We start from the raw sequence: 22,825 nt of genomic DNA, 5'->3' as shown, positions 1-22,825 counted from the left end.
AGGAGGAAGAGAAAGAGGCAGACTGAAGAGGACAGAGAGGAAAGAGAGGACAGAGCAGAGGATGGAGATGAGGCAGAGACTGAGAGGAGTGAGGGGAGAGGAGAGGAAGCAACAATAACATAGATGTTCAGACAGTGGTCAAGGCCTTTATTTACATCACCTACACAGTGAATATAATGTATACCTACTAGGGTTGTGAACGATAAACCGATGCGACCAGATATTCGGTTCAATCAGTGAGAGATACGGCTGCATCGGTAGCAGCCTCCTCAATCGATACGAATTATCAATGAATTTCTAGATGAATCGGTTATAGAGTCATGGATCGGGTATCGTGAGACTTTGAATCGGTTGGCGGCATTACACATGCGCCAGGTCTCTAAAACAATGTGAGAGCTGAGGCTGCCCGCGAAACGCCGTAGCTGCCTAGCTAGTATTAGCATGAGTGATAAACAAGGGACGACACAGAAAGTGGAGGAGGTGGAGAACGAAAGCGTCAGTCTGACCGAAGGTGATAATGCACCGAGAAAGATTTTCAACGCATCGGAGAAACAAAAATCCAAGGTGTGGACCGTGTTTGGGTTTTATAAGAAGGAAGGGAAGCTCGAACAAAGTTTGTTGTTACTATTCTGTGCTACTTTTACCTCTTGAGTTCCCATCCAACAATTCAGCCAGACTTTTTTTTGGTCCATGTCTAAAAATAAATACATTGACATGTGATTTTGTTGTTCTGTTTTGTTTTGTTTTTTTGCCAGTGCCAGTCTTTTACATATTTAAAAATAAACTATTGTACTGTCACTTTCATAGACTTGGCTTCTTTATTATATAAAATATCTACAACAAATATTAACCATAGGATCGAATCGTATCGTTCTTACACTGTATGGAATCGATTCGTATCGAATCGGTCTGTAATAAAAGGACATCGTTTTTGAATCGAATCGTAACCTGTGTATCTAGATGCATATTGAATCGTTTATCACAGAGAGATGTGCAACCCTAATACCTACCTACTGACCTGTCTAAACAGAAACTACCCACTATTTTGAATATCTTTAATAGTTTCAGTCTTTTTTATTTCTACTTTTTGAAGACGTAACGTTCAGCTCTGTGAAGTTGTGACGGGCAGTTTCTGAGGTTTCAGAAACTAAATGATTAGATAACTGACAGAGATAATCATGAGATTGACTGATGACGAAGCCCCGGAGCTATTAGAGCTGAATTAATTTCACTCCTCCTCAACCTCTGTGTGGTTCTGTCGGTTTTCCAGGCTTTTTCTGTTTGTGTGTTGGCCGTGGACAGTTTTGAGACCACTGACTGACCACTGGCTTCATTAGTTTAAGAAATTATGAGAATGCACATTAGAGGAAAATAAAAATGAGAAATGAAACAGATTGATGGAAGGAAGGAAGAAGAAAGATAGAGAAGTGATAATTAAGAGAAGGGGAAAGAGGAGAAGATGGAGGGGAGAGAGGGAAGAGAAATAAAGAATCAAAAATTTTCTTTCAAATTTAAATCAGCTGACTTTAAAACTGCAAAATAAAATGCACAAAAAATGAAACTATTAATGTCATGAAAAAACATGACATTAATAGTTCTGTTTGATTTTATTTTGAAAGGACAAATAATCTTTCTCTGCTGCTTCCTGATCAAACATTCCTCTCCATTTGAAAGGACGGTGTTGTCGTGGCAACAACACACGTGCAAAGAGAAAGCAGCGCGCACACACACACACACACACACACACACACACACACACAGACACACAGGCTGTGCTCCGGTTGGCTCTCTCAATAATTGATCGCCCTTGAGGGGATGACACGTGCCGGAGGAGCAGAGGCGGGAGACCCGGCTGTTTGTATTCTGCCTTTGGTTTCAGGTGTATTTATCACATTTAATGGCTCTCCTCCCTCAACCATTGACCTTTGACCTCCTCCCCTCATTTAAAGACAGGTTAAAGACATTGTTCAATCATTTCGCTGGTTGAGTTGCCACGAAAACATTTGGTATCAGATGAAACTGGACTTTCTGGCCAAACAAATCACACGATGAGCCACACAGACAGAATAAAATTCTACATTTTAGTTACGCTTTTTCATCAGAAACAGAGAAGATGAGTGAAATCAGGGACAGTCAGCCAATCAGAAGAGAGGCTTTTACATTATTGTTATTGTTTTTCACAATAAAAGCCCTTAAAAAAAATCCGTGTCTCATAAACATTTACCAACTTCTGTGTCGTACCATCAGCTGTTATTTTACATCCACACACACCCATCTAAAAAAACCAGCATCCTTTTCTGCATGTTAAAGATTTTTGCTCCCAATGCCCTGACCCTATGCTACCCTTTCAAAATAAAAGCACTGTTTGGCAGCTGAAGTGACATGTTGACACACTGATGCTGACGCTGATGAGTTGGTCGCCTCGAAAGATATTAGAGAGGTCACTGTGTGTGTGTGTGTGTGTGTGTGTGTGTGTGTGTCCAGCCCAAGAGCAAACTGGTTGCAGTGGCCGTTGACTATTCATCTTCTCAAACAAGAAAATCGATCCACAGCAGAGGAGATAAAACTGCACAGATTTATTTTTTGATTTGTTTTCTTGTTTATTTTCTTCTTCTGTCCCTCTTTTCATGCACATATTTGTGTTTTCTGTCACATTATGAAGACATGAAGAACATATTGCTGAGCTCCGGTGTATATACCATCGTATCACCATCGATCTTTCTCTCGGTTTTACTTCCCTCGCTCTTCCCTCCCTCCCACACTCTTTCCAACTCAACAGACCCAGTTCAGAGTAACTGTCTATATTACGACCGCCTTCTGTAACACTATGTGTCTCTTTGCTGGGTGTTTTTATTGCCAAATCAATCCTTAGCAATGTTATAAAGAGCAACAGCAGCGCAGCCCTGCAGGGCTCCAGTACAAAACCCTCTGTATTCTGAATGAAGACGTCTCTTATGTGGTCGAGTTGGAGCTGAGTGTCGGGAGGTTGACTCGTCAGAAAAGGTCTGAGCCAAGCTAAAAATGGTTTCTGATGTTACATTAGTGAAATAGTGTGAATCATGGTTTTATTCTAGTGATATTTATTTGTTTCCATCTAAGGAAATTTAACAATGATTTCTTATAGGGCTCATATTTTACACGTCTCCTGTGTTTTATTTGAAGTGTTGATATCTGTAAGAAGTTATCAACCAAATTCTGCAAGGTTGGATGCTGGTCCAGGTGGGCGGGGCTTGGGGCGGGGCTGAGAGCAGTGACTGCTTTGTTGTGACATCACAAAGTTACAAAAGTCTTGACGGCTGGTTTTAAGGCCTCTGAATACAGGCTGGGAACATTTCTCTGTGTTATGAAAGAATCTCACATCAGTTTGTGATACAGAAAAAACAAACCTGCTGTTTTTATTCGCATGAAAAAGTAGCAGATTATTTATCACTTATCACATAAAATGATGTGTTTGTTGTGAGTCCTCGTTCTGCTGGCGACTCCCCTGGAGCTCGCTAAGTTTCCCGGAAGGCTCCTGTTTAGCTCAGAAAACCCCGGGATTGTGTTGCTCATTACAAAGCAGTTATCTGTTACCTCCATCAGCCTGACAGGAATATTCCCTTAAAGCCCATCAAACACACACACAGTCATTTCACAGCCTGTGGATCGTGGCTCCAGCTGCTCAGTGCTGATGAATGGAGCCGGGGCTCTCCTGACAGGGCGGAGAAGCCGGAGCATGCTCGATGTCGGCTCTATGATATGAATACAAATGAACGGAGTAATAGACCTGGTACGTGAGTGTCTGAGGTGTGAGACTCTCATCCGTCTTTGTTGTTTGTCTCAGTTTCTCCTTCATTGTATGAATCTTTGTCTGAATACTTCATCTCTCTGCATCTTATTTTTTAAATTTCTCATCAGCTGTCAATTTCTGTTTTTCATTTTCACTCACTGCATTTTCTCACCTTATTCCACACTTCACACTCTGTGTGTAATGTGACATTCTTGGGTGTGTGTTACAGTAGTAACAAGTGTGATCTGTTATAACACTTCATCATACATTGACAGGGTCAAGAAGTTGTGACTTGAAGGTTAAGATTTGAGACTAGAAGGGAAAAACCTGAGACTTGCTTGAGATTTGAATGTTAAGACTTGACACTTGTTTGAGACTTGAAAGTTAAAACTTAAAACTTGCTTGAGACATGAAGGTTAAAACTTGAGACTTGCTTAAGACTCGAAGTTTGAAACCTGCTTTTGACTTGCACATGTGTGAATTACCTCAGCCTCAAGGACATGGATTGTGTTATGTTGAATGACACATTTTTGACACAATGAAAAAACACAACGTACCTTTTAATTTGAAGTTCAAGCGCTATGTTCAGTTTAGGATTGAATCCAAAATGCATCACAAGGGTTTTTAATTTCATTTCATTTATGTCTGAATCAATGTTTTGATCATATCTGCATTGATATGATACAACATTTACACTTGTTCGACTCATGCTCTGCTGTGCGTCCTCCTCATGGAACAGATGGACTCAGGGTTTATGGGAAATGTGTTGCATGAGATAAAGGACAAACAATCTAATTTATTTAGTGTAATTACAACAAGGTGTCACTAATGTCACTGTGACAAATGCTGTCAACAAAATGCTCCCCGCAGCATCTTTAACCTTCACACTGAGCAGCTCAGCAGACGGAGCTGATGAAAAAAGTCAAACTTATCGACGGCAAAGTGTTTTCTCTGCTGTCTGCATCGATTCAGGGCATCTACTCTCCGAGGACACAAACAGGAGTAGTTATGGATATCTGGCACTCGTGGCTTATTGCTTATAGACCAGTTATTGGTTGGACATTGATTGTGCATTAACTGTGGAAAATCTCAAGTGCTGAAAAGAAATGAAAAACCCACTCAATCTCCCACTCGCTGGTTTGTAAATTATTTATTCTGATTTATGTGAATCATACTGGTATTTCTAAAGTTATTCTTCCATAACCCTGGAAGGAGTCGTTAATTCTGCTTTAAAAACAGATCTACAGCAAATACTACTTGATTCTTGGCCCATGGCCCAACTGTCCACCAAACTCCATTGAATTTTTTTTTAAGTTTTTAAATCTCATGCTTGCAAACCAACAAACAGAACCAAAAACTTTACCCCATTGATATTTGTGTGTGGTTTCTTTTTATATTTTAATAATTGAAGCTCCACACAGTCTAAAGGTAGATGTCCATGTGTTTGTGATTATAAAGCAGGTCTAGGTTCTATATTAATACTGTGAAAGTATCAAAGCCTCAGTCCACAGAGAAATGCTGCTGCTGCAGCTGCTGTTGTTGGCGTTGTTCGTGTTGTTGGTGTTGTTGTTGTTGTTGGTGTTGTTGTTGGTGGTGGTGTTGGTGTTGTTGTTGTTGGCGTTGTTGGTGTTGTTGTTGTTGGTGTTGTTGTTGGTGTTGTTGTTGGTGGTGGTGTTGTTGTTGGTGTTGTTGGTGTTGTTGTTGTTGGCGTTGTTGGTGTTGTTGTTGTTGGTGTTGTTGTTGGTGTTGTTGTTGGTGGCGGTGTTGTTGTTGGTGTTGTTGTTGGTGTTGTTGTTGGTGGCGGTGTTGTTGTTGGTGTTGTTGTTGGTGTTGGTGGTGTTGTTGTTGGTGTTGTTGCTGTTGTTGTTGGTGTTGGTGGTGTTGTTGTTGGTGTTGTTGGTGTTGTTGATGGTGTTGTTGGTGTTGTTGTTGTTGTTGTTGCTGATAATGCAGAGTGTAGGTGAGGTGTTTGTGTTGTGTCTGAGCTGCTGCACTGCAGCTGGTCTGAGGCTTCCTGCAGGAATCTAACCGTCGCCTCTGGAGAATGAAAATGTTTCTGCAGAGCGCTGAAACCTGCAGGAATTACAAAGCAACACATGAAGCTGTTTACACCCAGGGGGCTTTACATTTCTCCTCACTCCTCTCCTTCATTTTCCTCCTCTTTCCTTTTCACTCTTCTGCTTTTTCCTGCATTTACCTCCTTCCTCTCTCTTTTGTCCTTATCCTTCCATGCCTCTTTCTTTTGTTTCATTTCTAATTTTCTCTCATCTCTCCATCCTCCCACCATCTTTTCCTCTTATTTTCTCCTCTTCTGTCTTTCATAATTTTTCCACCCCCCACCTCCCTGCCTTCTTTTCTGCTATCTCCTATCCTCTTTTCCTTTTTTCTTTGCCTCCTCCCTTTCTCCACTCTTCCTCCTCCTTACCATCAAAGTCCTGATGCAGTTTCTCCTTTCTGTCTTAGTCACCTTCAGATCAGTTGCGTCTGTCTGTTTGATCCAGTTATCCTCTTGAACGCAGCATAGATCCTGATCACGACTCTGAGGAGGTTTTAGCATTAGATTTTCTGAAGTGTTTGGACTGTTCTAGAAAATAGGGATTCAGAAACCGGCGAAGTTATTGTCCTCAGACGACCTCAGGAGTGTGAGATCTGTGTCCCTGAGCATCCTGATGTCCTTCAGTGTTAAACACACGTCATGACCGGACCTGGTTTGGGCCTTGCAACAAAAACACACTCATAAAAGCTTGTTGTTTCTATAACAGTGTCTGATGCTTCCAGTGTTTCTCTTGCAGTTGTATGTTTTATATTTTATATGTGTCATAAAGAGCCAGATGTTTCCCTCGGGAGCTGGTGGAGACCAAACACAGAGCCAAAAGAGAAGGAACACTGGACTGAGATTAATCAATAATAATCAGTAATATAAGCAATAAGTTCACTGATCGACTTAGTGATCATTAGAATATTATTATAATGATTATAATTCATACCAGGTGGAAATGGCTCATCCTCATCTCCTCATCACAATTCTTAACATTTCTCTTCTAGAACGAGTCTCCCTTGTTTCTGCTCTTCTTCTTCTTCTCCTCTATCTATCTCTATCTTTTTTCTTCCTGTCTCTCTTACTTTATTTTTTTGTCCCTCCCTGTCTCCATAGATGTGCTTTTACATCTTCAAACTGATTTGAGGCCCTACATGTCATGAAATATCAAAAAAAAAAAACCCTCAGTCCGTTCCGTTTTTCAGTTCACAGTCTTTCACTCTGATTCATTGCAGGTCTATCAAATAAACCTCCCTCTCTGCCTGTGCCTGGTAATTAAGTGGCTGCTGCATCTCACATCTTCTCTCTGAGGGGTAACTTGTGAGGAGACAAATCATTATTCCTGGGCTAAACAGAGCTGGATGGGAAAGTGGCCGTTTGGGTTGCACGTCGTGCTTCTGTCTGTGAAAGCTTGCATAATTTTCCTGAACATTCACTGGTCCTCTGCATCTGATGATATAACCGTCCCTGCTGCTGCTGAAGTAAATAGACTGTGTGTAGAAAACCGGCTCTAATGCAGAGGTTTCATGGGTCATATTAAAGCGGTAACTTTGACGTAAGCGTGCAGCTGTCACATGATGATCTGCATCAGTTCATTTCACCTCCATGCAGGAGGGGATGAAACTGAAAAGCAGAATCACTGACAGCTGAGCCTCCTCACCTCTTTTCCACTATATTCAACTGTAAAGCTGCTTTTGATGATTGCACAGTCAGAGTCAACTTTCACCCACAAAAAATCTCCTGCAGGACAAGGACGAGGCTGCTCTGCCACGAGAGAAAACACATCTAATTCTTCCCAGAAATGTTGGAAACATTTAGACTTTTTTTGTTTTTAAAACACCAAACAACACTTTTATGACCAGAAACACCAGCTCAACCCTTGTGCACAGTGTCATCACTTTGTGTTCATTGTTGTTACGTTGCTCTTGCTGCCTTTTTCTGTTTCTGTTTTTTTATTTGATCACTTGAATGCACCAAGTAGAATGTAAGAATTTCATTAAATGCAGGAAATTGAATTGATTAACATCACATTATTACCCTACTTTTTATTAAACCAACTAATCCAGAATATTCATTGATTTTTTGCTGAACATCGTGACAAAAGAGTTTTTAAAATATTGATGGAATCATAAAATGAATTGAACATTTTTTTCCCCCTAAAACAGACATATTACCTTTTGGATAAATAGCCTGAGCTGGCCATCAATCCAGCCTTTTATCCGTCTTACAGTCCAAGATGGCGTCTGAGTGTTTTGGCAGCCGTTCAGACTGATAGATGAACCGTCTCCGGCTGCCAGCTCTCCTCCCCGGTTCTTATTTCTCGCCCTGATAGGCTAATTCTCCTCCACACAAGATTAATGTCAGCTCGAGAGGAGGGCTATCTGCTCCATCTGCTGTCAGGGTGCCGCGACCTCTGACCTCCTCAATGTCAGCCACTTGTACAGACGATCTCGTAATTAATTAAGCTTATTTCCTTCTGCGGGAGTGACTCAGCAAAAAAAGAGGGGGGGCGTGAAGGGAGAGGAGGAAGGAGGGACTGAGGGCAAACGGGTGAGAGACGGAGGAGGTCGGAGAAAATAGAGCTGGAGATGAGAAGAAGTGGGAGTCTCAAAAAACAAAGGTGGTGCTGTCTACTTCCTGTGTGTGTGTGTGTGTGTGTGTGTGTGTGTGAGCGACCTCTCTGTGGCTTTGTGGGGAGAGCACAGCGCCCCCTGCAGGTCACCTTCTGAACCCTGTACAGCTCTGTGCAAAAACGTATTATTACTTATTATTTCATAAATGATGCCATGAACAGTTTTTATTTATCAGTTGACTTCATGCTGTTTATTAAATGTTAGTTCAGACTTCACAAAGTGTTTCACAATAAGAGAGAAAAACAAAGGTCTGTGCTGGTGCTGAACTTTAACACCAGTCAAACAGAAATAAAGTGATGTCAGATACAGTGTGAAGAGAAACTAACACTGAGACAGTTATGTAACAGTGTGTCAGTACACCTCTCTGCAACCAGACTCACAGACTTGTGTGTGTGTGTGTGTGTGTGTGTGTGTGCGCTTAGAAACATGAGAGGACCCAGTCAGATCGCCGTCTCCATGGCAACTGCATCTTCTTCCTCATCTGTCTGTCCTTCTCACTTTCTTTTCCTGCTAAGGTTTTATATTGTTTTTATATTTTGTTATCATGGGCTGATTAGGGAACAGGGGGCCCACAGTGCACAGGGGCCCAGGAGGTGTGGGAGGCCCCTGGGCCAGAGCCTCTGTGTGAAGTGAAGTGATTTAAAAGTGAAAGAGCTCAGTTAAAAGACACAACGCAATCTCAGAGAGACACAAAAACACTACAAAGAGACAAAAATTGACTAAAAAAGAGACTCAAAACTTCAAAAACACTGAATTGAGACACACCTCACCACAAGAAGACACAAAACGATCACAAAGAGATGAAAAATGATGCAACTGTCTCACACACTCCCTCACTTTCATCCATCTGTGTCTCATTTCATCAGCACAACTTTGATCAAAGCATGTCCACACACACGCACACACACACACATACACACACACACACACACACACACACACACACACACACATACATACACATACACACACACACGTGCTCAGGTGTGTAAGCGGTTACATAAACACATATGTTTACCTTTATGTTTGCATGGTTTGTTAGTTTGATGTAGACAATGTGTGACACACACACACACATACACACACACACACACACACACACACACACACACACACACACCATTCGCAGCCCAGTCAATGAGCTTTTTGCCATTTTGATTTGTGTGTTGTGTGTTTGCTCCATGTGAGCAGTGGTACCTGAACATTAAAGTAAAAATACTTTATTACAACTTACATGAAAAATCCTGATGAAGTAAAAGTACAAAAATTCAAAAGTTTAATCATTTTGTGAAACAGTGGATTATTTTTACATCATGAACCTCAACCAGTTACTTTAGAGAGGAAATGTCAACTAAACATCTACAACATGACGAGGCCCCGACGGATTATTTCAGAGGAGTGGTCATGAGGCAATAAAACAGATTTAATCTTTTAAATTTTTATTTTATAAGCTTGTCATATGTATTTCTGTTTAAAATTAGAATCTGAAAAGTAACTGAAGTGAAAAGTAAAATAGTTCACACGGCTGCAGTTTTTATGTTTAATTATTTATGCACCTGCACCAAAGTGGACTTTTCCTGTGAATCTGAATATATTTGAAATGCTCCTGTTTGTGCTGAATGCAGCCTTTCTGCTTGTTTACCAGTCTATACCTTATGATAATGTGTGTGTGTGTGTGTGTGTCTTTCTAATGCGTGGGTGGCTGATGTGAGTCACGATTGTGGAAAATCCCACTCTCCTCCTCCCTCCTCCTTCCCCGAGACTCTGCAGCACTTCTTCGATCACAATGTCAGACCGAGGTGAAGAGAGACGTGTCCGAGGCCTGAGAGCAACATGTGCATGTATATGAACCTAAAGTGCATCATGACAGATCTCTTCATTCTCTCTGGGAGTTAATATGGTTGATTATAATGGCTCATCGAGGTCATGGCGGTCCGGAGAAGACTGGCCGAGTTTTCCGGAATTTAAACCTGTGCTCCAGAAAGGTTTTGAAGCTCAGAGTCACCATTTTGGCAGTGACTGACTCCGCCCCCTAACTCAGGGCTTATCCATAAATGGACAAAGAGACTTCAGTGCATGATGGTTTGTGGCAAGCATACGCTCACCCACCTGTCACTCAAAGAGGCCACACCCTCAATTCTCCATAACTTTAGTCCTTAATAAAATGTAAACAGGTGAGTTCTATAAAATTCAGCCGTACAGGTGTCATGAAGGAGGAAATGATCTCTAGAGACCAGAACAGTTTCTGTACCAGGCTGTAAACATGTTTATTTCTGCTGTAAAGTTTTAACATGAGAGTCTGTGGGGACGGACTCACTGCTGGAGCCAGACTCTAGTGGTCACTAGAGGAACTGCAGCTTTTAGCTCCTCACTGTTGATGCTTCATGTTTCAGACCTGGAGGCTGATGATTGTTTGGCATCTTTTTTTCTTGATGCGACAATGGTTAAAGTTTGCCTTGGTGTCGGGAAAGATCAGGATTTTGGACTAAAATAAGTATTTTGTTATGGTTAGAAAAACATTGTGGATACGATAACAGTGAAAATGCCTTAAAAAAAACATTAAATTGTAACCTCCTTCCTTCCTCCTTTGCCCAGTGGACACGTATGCTTCTCAGTGAAGCGCTGCAGCAGCATTACACATATTATCTGTGCATGTATCTGTGGGACGGAGCGCAGAGTGACATCAGCAGAAAACTGACACCGTCATATTCAAAATATATTCATCCATTCATAAGAAATAATGAAAAAAAACTGAACTGAGTCAGTGTTACGGTTCATTGAGACATGTCTGAGTGTGAACACAGACTCTGAATGCAGACTCAGATTGTGTGAAGTCTTTCTTTAACTCGATGTGAACAACAGTAAAGGATCACAGTAGAAACAGTAGAAACTCAGCTCGTCTGTAAAGAGCCTCTTGTCCTTCGCTGAAGGATGAAAAAGCTGTTGGAGAATTCAAGCTGCTCGTTCGCTGCCTTCAGAGGCCAAGACACAGATGAATAAAGTGTTATTGATTTACTTTGATATATTTTAAAGTCATGAAGAATGAAAATTAAAGGTTAATTCACACAGAACAGTTATTGCTTTAGTGCTAATATAACCACTGGAATCAGTCGTCCAACGTCATCCCTCCGTTTCCTCTTTCCCACCGCTCTCTCTTTGATGTCTGTCTCTTTCTCCTGTGTTTTATTTGATGTACTGTCTCCTATTTCTTCCTCCTGCTCCTCAACAGCTCTCTGCTCTGCTTTACTCACTCGCTTTCATCTCACAACAAGCATCACAGTCTCCTCTCCATTACGTCTTTGAAAGCGGTCCGGTCTTTCTTCTCTCAGGGAGGGCGCAAGACATTAAAGTCTTTCAGAACAGAAAGTCCTAACTCTGGATCTTCTTTTCTTTCTCTCATTACAGAAAGTCAGTGAGAAGGTTGGAGGGGCGGAAGGAACCAAGTTAGATGATGATTTCAAGGAAATGGAAAAGGTAACTATTGAATTATTAACACAAAAAAATACTCCTCACTTAATATAATGTCATATTTTTGTCTGACGCTGTGGTAAAGGCCCTGACAGTTTATTAATCACATCCACACAGTCGTGATGAAGCACTAAAATCTTATTAAATATACCTAGAGGACTTTTTAATCTTTGATTTTTGTTCAATTAGTGATGAACATTTAATGGTGTATGAAAATACTTAAGATTTCAAGGGGTTTAACACAGCAGCTGCTTCAAAGTAAAAGCCCCAATGAAGAGAACTGATTGTGGCTTTTACTGTGAAGCAGTTGCAGGAAGTGTTGAGGTGAGGGGGATAATCCTATCTTAGCATAGCTGTGAGCAAAGGTTTGATATTTTTTGGTTAGAAACTGTTTTGTTTTCTTGTGGAGAGTTTGATGAGAGGATTGACAGTGGCTAACAGCCAGTTAGCTTGACTTAGCATAAATATTGAAAAGAAATAGTCCAGCACATGACCCTCAGTAAAACATAAAATGAAACCAACAAGACATAACATGTCAGTTAGTTAGCTTTATGTTAAGCTAAGCTAAGCTACCAGCTGCTGGTTTTAGCTTCATATTTAATGCACAAATATGGGAGTGGTAGCACTTAAACCTTGTCTGATAAATCTGCCAGGCAGATACATTTTGGATAAATATTATCAATATATCAATGTTGATTTCAGTTAGGTTAGTTTGTTAAGCAGGTTTATGTGTTAATTGCTTTTCTCTCACATTTTACCTGATGTATTTTGCTCTGCAGAAGGTGGACGTCACCAGCAGAGCGGTGTTGGACATCATGACCAAAACTACAGAATACCTACAGCCTAATCCAGGTAGAAAATCCACAGTCAAACCACACAAAACTGCCACAACACGCAGCAGAACAAAAACGGTATCTGTATTCACCCTGTGGCTCATTTTCTAATTCCTGCTTCCTTCAAGCATCCAGAGCCAAGCTGAGTATGATCAACACCATGTCAAAGATCCGCGGGCAGGATAAGGGACCTGGTTACCCTCAGGCTGAGACCGTCCTGGGTGACGCCATGCTGAAGTTTGGACGGGAGTTGGGGGAGGAGTCGTGCTTCGGTAAGTGGGTATATTCACATATCAATAGTGGGTGGGGGGGCCATGTGGTAAAGATACTGAGTGAAATGAAAGAAACAAGTTAATACCGGTGTTTGAAAAACAACAGGAAGTTAGTAATTGTTGTCTCACCAAGGTCAAGGTCTATCAAGTGCTCTCTGTGAGACTTTTTTCAGTCCCCGGAGAGCAGCATGAACTTTAAATAACTTGAATAGGACAGTGGATGTTAAAGTTAAGTGCAGTTTGAGTCCACCAGACCCTCTTCACGCTGAATGCCTCAACACCAACACACACTAAACAAACTCTAATCGTTGGCAAACTCTGGCCCCAGTGAACAGTCTGTTACCCCTTCCAGTTCCTTCATTAATTTCTCTTTCACTTTCTTCCTTTTTCTTCCTGCCCTCTTCGTATTTTCTTCCTCTGCCCCATCCTTCCTCTCCCTCTGGTTTCCCTTCATCTCTTCCTTTCAGGCCTGGCGCTCATCGATGCCGGCGAGGCGATGAAGGAGCTTGGTGAGGTGAAGGATGCTCTGGACATGGAGGTCAAACAGAACTTCATTGACCCTCTGCAGAACCTCCACGACAAAGACCTCAAAGAGATACAGGTGAATAAAACACCTGTAACCGGTTCTCAGACAAAAGGTTTCAGAGAAGACAATGGTCACTTGATGCTACTAACCCTTGATGGAAACAGTAATGGAAGCTGTAGAGAACCATCACTCTTCACTCCATGTTAATGTTCTCCACAGTGATTTATATTCCGTATTCCTCCTCCACTGTAGCACCATTTGAAGAAGATGGAGGGCCGCCGTCTGGACTTCGACTACAAGAAGAAACGCCAGGGGAAAGTCCAGGACGACGAAATCAAACAGGCGCTAGAGAAGTTTGACGAGAGCAAAGAGATTGCAGAGCAGAGCATGTTTAACCTGCTGGAGAGTGATGTAAGGACAATCGGATCTTTTTACGTATGCAAGATACAATACATCATATTTGTATTTGTGGGGCTTTTAAATATGGACTATTAAAGTTGAAGGTACAGTAAATGTTGCTTCTCAGCCCTCCCAATGAGGAAAGTTGACAGTGGATGTTTATAAAGACAAGAAAGCTAAACAATCAAAAAACTAATGACTAAACACAAGAAAAAATAATAAAGAAATAATTTCAAACTAAATATATTATAAAGTATTTTCAAAAATTACAACAAATGTGAATGTAGTAATAAAAGTAAAACCTCCTGGAAAAGGAGAAAAAAAACTATGATAAAATATTCACAATGGCTCTTGTTGATGCTGGACTACTGTTGCTATAGTTACACATCCGATTTTCAACAGGACCCCAGTGTGTTCAAAACTGCTACGGAAAAACAAAGGGTACCAATCCTGTTCCATGCTGTGCCGAGCCAGACCCAGGCTCAGCATGGGTACAGAAAAGGGCTCATGTAGTTGGAAAAACATATGTATGTGTGTGTTGCAGATAGAGCAGGTGAGCCAGCTGGCAGCACTGGTCCAAGCTCAGTTGGAGTACCACAGCCGCGCTGCCGAAATCCTCCAACAGCTCTCCAGCAAGATGGACGACAGGTATTGATTTATCTGCTTGCTGCTGATAAAAATAACCCAGTAAAGACAGTTTTATGTGATTAGACAAACCTTTTTTTAACCGTGTCTGGCCTTTATCCAGGATAAAAGAAGTGTCCAGTAAACCGAGAAAGGAGTACGCTCCCAAACCCCGAATGACCCTGGAGCTGCTGCCCCCCAGTGAGAGCCACAACGGGGGGATACACTCCGCCAAATCCCCCGGAAGATCACCAGGTAGAGGGCAAAATATGCTTTGGGTTGGTGACTGCGAGCTTGACCTAAAAACCTGACTATACCTGCCTTGTACTTTTTGTCTCTATCCTATCGTAGCCCCCATGGACCAGCCCTGTTGCAGAGCACTCTACGACTTTGAGCCAGAGAACGAAGGCGAGCTGGGCTTCAAAGAGGGTGACGTCATCACCCTGACCAATCAGATCGACGACAACTGGTACGAGGGCATGATCAACGGCCAGTCGGGCTTCTTCCCCATCAACTACGTGGATATCCTGGTGCCGCTCCCTCATTAGGTCCTGCTAATGACCTGACCCTTCCCCCCGACCAATCAAGACACCCCGAAAACAGCCTGTATTTGCATAAACAACGAAACCACGCCCTCCTTCTACTTCTTCTTCTGTGCTTCTGTGCCATTCTGCTTTCACAAAATGGACTGAAATGAGAGAGGAGCCGGAGACGGGGTGGGTGAGACGAAGCGGCAGGACATTGATTAGAGGAGAAGAAGAGAGGGAGAGAAGGATTTTAGCATGACAGATGCAGAAGAGTGGGAGAAGAGAGGGATTGAAGGAGACGAGAAGACGAAGAGATGATGATCTTCTACAGCACAGTGCTCGGCCAGGCAGCACTGGGTACCAATGAGGCTTTGGAGACTTGCGAATAAGGCACGGTGTATATGTACGTGCATGTATGTGTCTGTATGTGCGTTTCAACTTGTTCTTACTCTATTATGATCAAGCCAGCACAAATACCTGCTAGTCAGTTAAACCGCCTGACAGCTTTTTTGTGATACTGTCCTCTTCCTCTCTTCTTACTTTTCTTGCCAACTTTCTCTTGGAGTAATTCTGTCTTTTCTACCTTGACTTGCCTTCTTGTGCTTTTCAACAACCCTAGATTTCTCAGCAACTGTCACAGTCTTCCCCACTTCTTTTGTTTCTGTCTTTCTTTCTTGCTTTCTCTCTTGGCTAGCACTGCCTTTAGCATGGCTCCATACTGCATACAGACGCCTAACCCAGATCCAGAGCTATAGTCGGTCATCAGACCCTTCTGTTTATAGAAGAGTATATCTCGTACTCTTTCTAGCACTTCTTCTAACAAACTCTGCCTTTCTCAGAGTCTGCATAGAACCTGGCTGTGTGCATGAATCAGCCAGATCAAAAATTTGAGCGATAGTAAAATTTAGTTTTCGGGAGTGCATCTTTTGAATAAAGCTGTATCTGCAATAAGAAGATTTTTCCATTATGAAAAAGAGAATACTTGATTGCTCCTTTTGAAACCCATTTATCTATTAATGGGAATTTTAGCAGGTTTTAAAGGTTTGAGGGTCAGAAAGCTCATTCAGCACGTCAATAAACATGTCAGCTTGAGCGATGAAAAGGTGGTGTTACACGATTTACCTGACAGCAGTGATATGTTAACACAACCAGCACATGCCAGTTGTACCGAACACAACTTTTCCCCAGGTTGGTGAACTGATAAGCCTCAGCTTATTAAAGTGTTCACAGAAGAAAAGATGCTTGATTTTCTCTGTGTAGTTACCCATTCACAGTGTTTTGTGTGTACTGTGTGGAGTAGATGCTTGCTGATTCGTCTTATTTGTGGCTTTTGCATGCAGGACTGTGTCAACAGTGGTAGCCCATAACTATCTTCTTCACTCAAGTTTCTTCCAGTGTTGAACTTGGTTGCAGTTCACTGCCTTGCAAAAGGGCACATCAGTCATTGACAGACATCTTGTCAACTGCCATGATCACCTTGGAAAACCCACATATGGGACAAAGTACCACTCATTTCCAGGAATCAGCCCAGCAGCTGTACTTTCTCAGATAAGAATACTCTAGAATCTTTAACACCAACAGAATATGCAACATTTTCTGAGACATTTTATAATTTTCCCAGTGCCCCTAATTCCACCAAACATTCTGGCAAATTTCTCTAAACCTCAAAATGTTTTTGAGCTTTCTAATGTTTTAGATGTTTCCAGAAGCTTGGAAACATTCTGCACCTACTGAAATCTCTCTTCAACCCCAGTATTACTGTAAAGATTTGTGAGTATTTTAGGTCTCCAAGATACTTGAGCTCTTCAAATGTTCTCAAACTTTGAAAGGTCCACAGAATGATCTAGAAATGTTTCATCAGTCTGGAAGCTTGGCAACGTTCGGCAACGTACCATTAAATTTGAGATACTTTTGGACTTTCCGGAACCTTGGTGACATTCCAGGACATTCAAGGACTGTTTCCTGACACAATGAACATTGATTCTAAAACATTGAACACTGATTCTAAAACAGTCAGGAGAGCTCAGATCTTTTCAGAATCCTCCAAACATTTAAATATTCCAAACTGAACTTATTTGATCAGTAAGCAGTCAGTATTGGTGGTAACTATTAGCCACGCTAGTTTCCTGGAATGTACATCACATACAGGTTCAAAGGCTTGTACAATGGCTATAGTATAGTGAAGTAGTAAGCAACCTACCTTTGTGTCCATATTTATCAGCAGTATTCTCTGTAAGGCAGCATAGAGGAACCCACTCTGAGACCATATAAAAAGAGGTTTATGTTACTCATTGTCAAAGGTTTTTTAATAATTCAACAATCTTAGATTAAACAGATAGTGACAGAACTACCTTTTACAGACACTGGTTAAACCAAAGTTGCAGGTTTTTGCCTTTCATGGCAGCAGAACATTTTTTAATAGCAGAATGTTACTGTTTTTTTCCTCACAGCTACACAGGCTGAAGGATGCAGTTTTAGCACTTGTTCACTTTTACTAGCAAGACAAGTTGATAAGGAGTTTCACATGCAGATGTGCAACTTTCAAGAGTTTTGTTCAAAATTAAACCGATTTGAGTTGAGACTAACAGCAATTGAAAATGTTCTGGCAGTGGTTAGAGATCCGATCAAATGCATGATAAATCATAAGACTGAAGAACTTACTTATATAGTCTTGACTTGTTGGAATGGGCAGTCAGTTTGGTGCTGGGTTTATACTGACTCCATTGTATAATATAGTTTCAAAGATTGGCTACAGAGCCTGTGATGTACCCAGGCCATCTTTGCTTTGATGCACATAGTTAGTAACCTTGATAGAATGCTTGTTCTCATTTACCATGATAACATTTTTTAAATGAAATTTTGAATTTTAAATTTAAACTCACTTAGTTGGATATTTAATTCTTAGACTGTATTGCTAGATTATAAAACTTAGGGTTTTTCTATCCAGGCATTATTTATCATGTAGTAAAACATCAGCAGGAATCTGTGCTAGCAGGGCTAATGCTACTGAGCCAGATGTGGTAACCAGCTAGCCTTTCGCTTCACATTCCCATACTTGTGCTTTGGTGATGCAGTGTTAAGCAGAATCCTTTGAAGTTAAAAGTAAAGTATTTAGTGCCTGAATACTGAATACCTTAACCAAAACATCCATCCATCCATCAAAAGGACGGCCTTCATTTTAAGCAGTTGTACTATGCATTCTTTATGTCTAATTTTTTCCCCATTCCTTACAGCTCATTAATCCTATGATGTGAATATAAAATTGCCACACAATTATCATAATATATTCTAATTGCAATATATTACAATAATTGCTCCACTAATTTCCATGAGCAGGAGTTTACTGGCAGGGACTGAACCACATGAAAATATATTTGTTTGTTACTAATCTAACTAACTTAATTACGTGGATGATAATGACTCTTTTTAGATAAAAACTCGAACACTGCTTAAACAACCGTGACATTATGTCTAGTCCCTGAATTATAAACGAGATGTCATTTTCTCCCTGACCCAGTGTCACCTAATGTACCATTGCGAATCAAGAAAAGAAAAATTTAACACATAGGTATGAGGTATTCTAAAAGTATTCTTCTCAGAAATTATAAGGTACCTTGTGGTGTTTAGAAATGTACAGATATGTAATTTTTGTGTTCTGAAGATGCATTCTGAATACTTGTTTCCATTACAACCCAACCCTGTGGTGATGTCAACGTGTCACGACGCTACTGTAGCTGTTTTTGCTGAGTATTGACTGGATATTATCCAAAACAATGTTAATAGGAAGTGAGGCATTTGTCCATGGTTGCATTGTTTGTGTTTCTTAAGCTATAGCTCAAGGCCATAAAATGAGTCGCATCGTGCCAGTTGCTGACAAGTTAGTGGACAATAGTAATTTACTGGGTTTTCAGCAGAGAAAAAATGTTTTATAAAAATTTTTTTCTCAATGATGTGAAGGTTAAGAGTTCCTCTTGAAAGGTTTAATGGTGTTTTGGACACATACTAATAATACCAGGTTGCAGAGATTGAATGTTGTCTATCAATTGTCAGTGAACAATGAATACCAAGGCAATAAATAATGACCTAACAATAAAATCTAATGTTTCAATAAGAGGAAGAGATCTATCTATCTATCTATCTATCTATCTATCTATCTATCTATCTATCTATCTATCTATCTATCTATCTATCTATCTATCTATCTCTTCCATTGCCAAAGCACATATGTGATGACAACAGCAACAATACAACGGCAGACAAAATAAAAACAGTAGTTAAGAGTTTCATTTTCTTCATTGTTTGGGCCACATATCTGCTTTTCTGTAACTGTTACAGGTTGTTGTAAAAGACGGGGGTTTGGAGCACAACTGTGTTCAGTGTTTCTCTTTGTTTTTGTGTTGTTTTTTTTTTGGTCTGTGTGGTCTGAGTCTGAAAACCTGATTTTTGAGTCCGCCTGTGGAAAGTCTGTGAGCTGCATGCAAATGAACCGCTTAACGTCAACTGTTTGAGATGGTTTTCCAAAAAATAATGGGGATGTATTTGTCCTGCTAGCTTTTTTCTCACGCTGCAGTGAGGTTGTGTTAACTGATACTCCTAATTTTCTATTTTCCAGTTACATTATTGTGTTTTTTACTTTTGACTTGCTTAAGCTGTATTCGTATGGCACCCTGCTTCAAATTACAAAGTGCTTTAAGAGTTTTTTGAACTTTCTTGAATAAGTTTTTATTTATTTTGCACCTTGTCAGAATTCTTTGATGCTCTTGTCTTTTTTTGTGTTTTCTTTTTGTGACGATTTGCCCTCTATGGCGACATGTATTCTAACCTCAATGAGGGACTTGTACAGTGTCACCCTCCATTTCTCCCTTTTCATCTTGATAGCAGTCAGACCTCGGCCACGTTACCTTCCTGAGTTCAGCTCCAACATCGGCCTTGAGCTGATGGATCGAGTGTAGCCCTCCACACCAAACCTTCAGACTGAGGCTTTGGTTCTCCATAATTCACTCGGTGACACGATAGCTCTCTTTGCAGAAACTGTCTCTTTTTTTGACTAAACTTGAAAAGAGTCTGTTTTTCTGGATGACTTCATATTCAGGTGCCACTGAATACATGTTAACTCACTTTCTAATTCACACAGGCAAACAGTAAATGCATCTTAGTCTCAAACCTCTTTAGTTCTTATTTAAAGAGTTTAGCTGGATGATGATACAACCAGGAGACAGTTAGCTTAGCTTAGCATAAAGGTTGGAAACTAATAGCCTGGCGAATCCACACAAAAACCAACGTGTAAAAGCGTCAAACTGTGGTTTTACGGAAGGTTAGGACGGGACCGTTTTCTGGCTGGGAAGGCAAGAATTTGATTTAAAATGAAGAACAATTAAGGGATAAAATATTTGTTTCTTTTGAAGCGAACTGCTGACCTTCCAGGATTATGAAATATACATTAAAAAAGAATTAATTGTATTTTGTTCATATATTTCCAACCAGAGTTGTCATTTTGTTATGTGAATTTGCCATTGAGGTGTGTAACCCAATCAAAAAGATCATTTCTGCTCTCGGAGCCACTCTGCTTCAAAGACCTGGTGTAAAACTGAAACTTCAGTCCGTACCGTGACTTTCCGGCTGTAAGGACGTGGCCTCGGTCTGACCTGTGGCTGTTCCATGATACTATATGCCTTGTGGCTGTATAAAATAGCCCTATGCCTATGGAACCTGGTGTCTTCTGGTGAGCTACGTGTGTATGTGAGTATATACACACAACTTGTTGCTATGTATTTTTGTGTATTGTATGTAATGATTTGGTTATTTATTTATTTATTTATTTATTCCTGTGTCCTATTTATTGGTTCGGCACCTGTGGCGTGTTTGACGATTGTCAATACATTGGTGTGATGATGTGAAGGGGTGGGGGGGTGGTTTGGGGTTATGGGGGAGGGGCTGTGGTCAGTGGAAAAACCTAGCTGTGATACTAACTCTAACTGTTGCTCTCCTTGTATTGGACGATGATATAATCTAAGACCACTGTATGTATTACTGCTTGTCGTGAAGATGAACTACAATGTAATGACAATAAAGAATTAACACTATGATGACGCGCTGCAGACAACAAGACTCCAATCTATTCTTCTTAGATACATAGCTGCACTACATGGCCAAAAGTATGTGGACATCTTAGCATTAAGATTTCATTTGTTGGAGGTGGGGGCCTGCATCATGAAAAACAATCATCATTCAATCATGTTATTCTGCAAGAACATATAAAGATGTATTTTATTTGTGTGAAATCTTTACATTTGCAGAAATGGTTCATCTGGGAAATTAAGACAAATCTAGTAGATTTATCCATCATAGAGGGATATGATAATAGGAGAGTCAGAAATGGACGTCAGAAAATCATATAATAGGGAGAATGTAGTACCACACAGACAAAGATGTTTATACAATGACTGTAAAATAAAATCAGTGTCAGATTTATTATTGTTTAGATAGATAGATAGATAGATCGATAGATAGATAGAAAGATAGTGTCAGTGGTTACAGTGTCCTACCATAGAAAAGCAATTGAGATTTTTGTATGTGATAGTTTATACTTCATTCATTGTAAATAAGAGTCTTGTTATTGAATGCAAACACCAGCTGTTGTTGTGTAATGACTCTAAAAGGCCACTGACGGCGCTGTGGAGTCTTGTTTCCCTCCTGCTGTCATTTCCCTCCTTTTACAAACCAACATCTGATGCTTTCAGGTGCACGGCAAAAGCTCAAAATTTACAGCTTTCTACCAATTTCTACCAAAATCAAGTATTTTCTTTGACAAAATTATACTAAAATTGAAGCAGTGCCCTTACTGTTTCATATATGTGAAAGTAACTGGCAACTATAGCTGTCAAATAAATGTAGTAGAGTAAAACGTACACACTGAAATGCTGTGGAAGTAGAATATAGCATAATATTAAAACACTGAAATACATTTACAAATATCCAGCACTTGAGTAAATTTACTTTCCTCTTTTCCACCACTGAATAATTCAGTAAGTAACGAAATCAGGTTGAGAAGATGTTTTGTAATAATTGTATATATTCCAACTTTATATATAATACAAAAATAACCTTTCGTGATGGTGTTTATTAGTTTGAAATTGAAAAAAGCTAGATGTATTTCAAAATTGGTTTTTATTATTAGTCTAGTCGTCAATGTGCGTTTGAAATTCCAAAATTCTGATATTTCTGAGGGGAAGTGAAAGCAGCAAAGGGCTTGACCCAGTTTTCACTCACGCCACGGGAACTAAACCTGGTCAAGTTCCCCGGAGTAAGATACATGCGTACCGGAAGTACAGTAAATGTTCTCCAAGTAACTTGTGTTTAAATGTTTTATGTACGAAACAACAAAGTATTTGTACATCATCCATACTGACAGATACACTCTCTGTTTTGAGCAAATACACACAGTTATATAGATATTCTCTCATTAGACAAATTATATACAACATAATTCTCAATTTCATATTCAGTTTCTATCATCTATGATATAAGAAATGTTAGTTTAGTGTATTTCTATCTGTGAAATAAAATCTGCTCTGCTTATTCCACAGTGGCACACAGCATGTGGTAAAATATTACAATATCGACACATCAAGATGTTTTCTTTTTGGAAACATTATAAAAATAACATAATTCAGTACCATATTCATATTCTACATATACATACATATATATATATATATATATTCTGTGGGCATTTT

General features: G+C 40.2%; 1 protein-coding gene across 1 annotated transcript in view; it reads left to right on the top strand.

The window, feature by feature from the left end:
- LOC139607030 (endophilin-A1-like) overlaps positions 1-21,187 on the top strand; it is a 28,263-nt gene extending 7,076 nt beyond the window's left edge. The window contains exons 2-9 of the mRNA XM_071459593.1: positions 11,846-11,914; positions 12,688-12,760; positions 12,870-13,013; positions 13,481-13,614; positions 13,792-13,950; positions 14,483-14,586; positions 14,687-14,817; positions 14,914-21,187. Coding sequence (XP_071315694.1) covers positions 11,846-11,914; positions 12,688-12,760; positions 12,870-13,013; positions 13,481-13,614; positions 13,792-13,950; positions 14,483-14,586; positions 14,687-14,817; positions 14,914-15,110 — 1,011 coding nt within the window. The 3' untranslated portion in view covers positions 15,111-21,187. The remainder of the gene's footprint in view (positions 1-11,845; positions 11,915-12,687; positions 12,761-12,869; positions 13,014-13,480; positions 13,615-13,791; positions 13,951-14,482; positions 14,587-14,686; positions 14,818-14,913) is intronic.
- Positions 21,188-22,825: the final 1,638 nt, after the last annotated feature.

Source organism: Trachinotus anak, unplaced genomic scaffold (assembly GCF_046630095.1).
Source record: "Trachinotus anak isolate AG129_WGS33_773 ecotype Australia unplaced genomic scaffold, CSIRO_AGI_Tana_v1 ptg000023l, whole genome shotgun sequence".
NCBI classification, from domain to species: domain Eukaryota; kingdom Metazoa; phylum Chordata; class Actinopteri; order Carangiformes; family Carangidae; genus Trachinotus; species Trachinotus anak.
The sequence above is the reverse complement of the archived record's forward strand: the minus strand, read 5'-3'. Positions and strand labels throughout refer to the sequence as shown.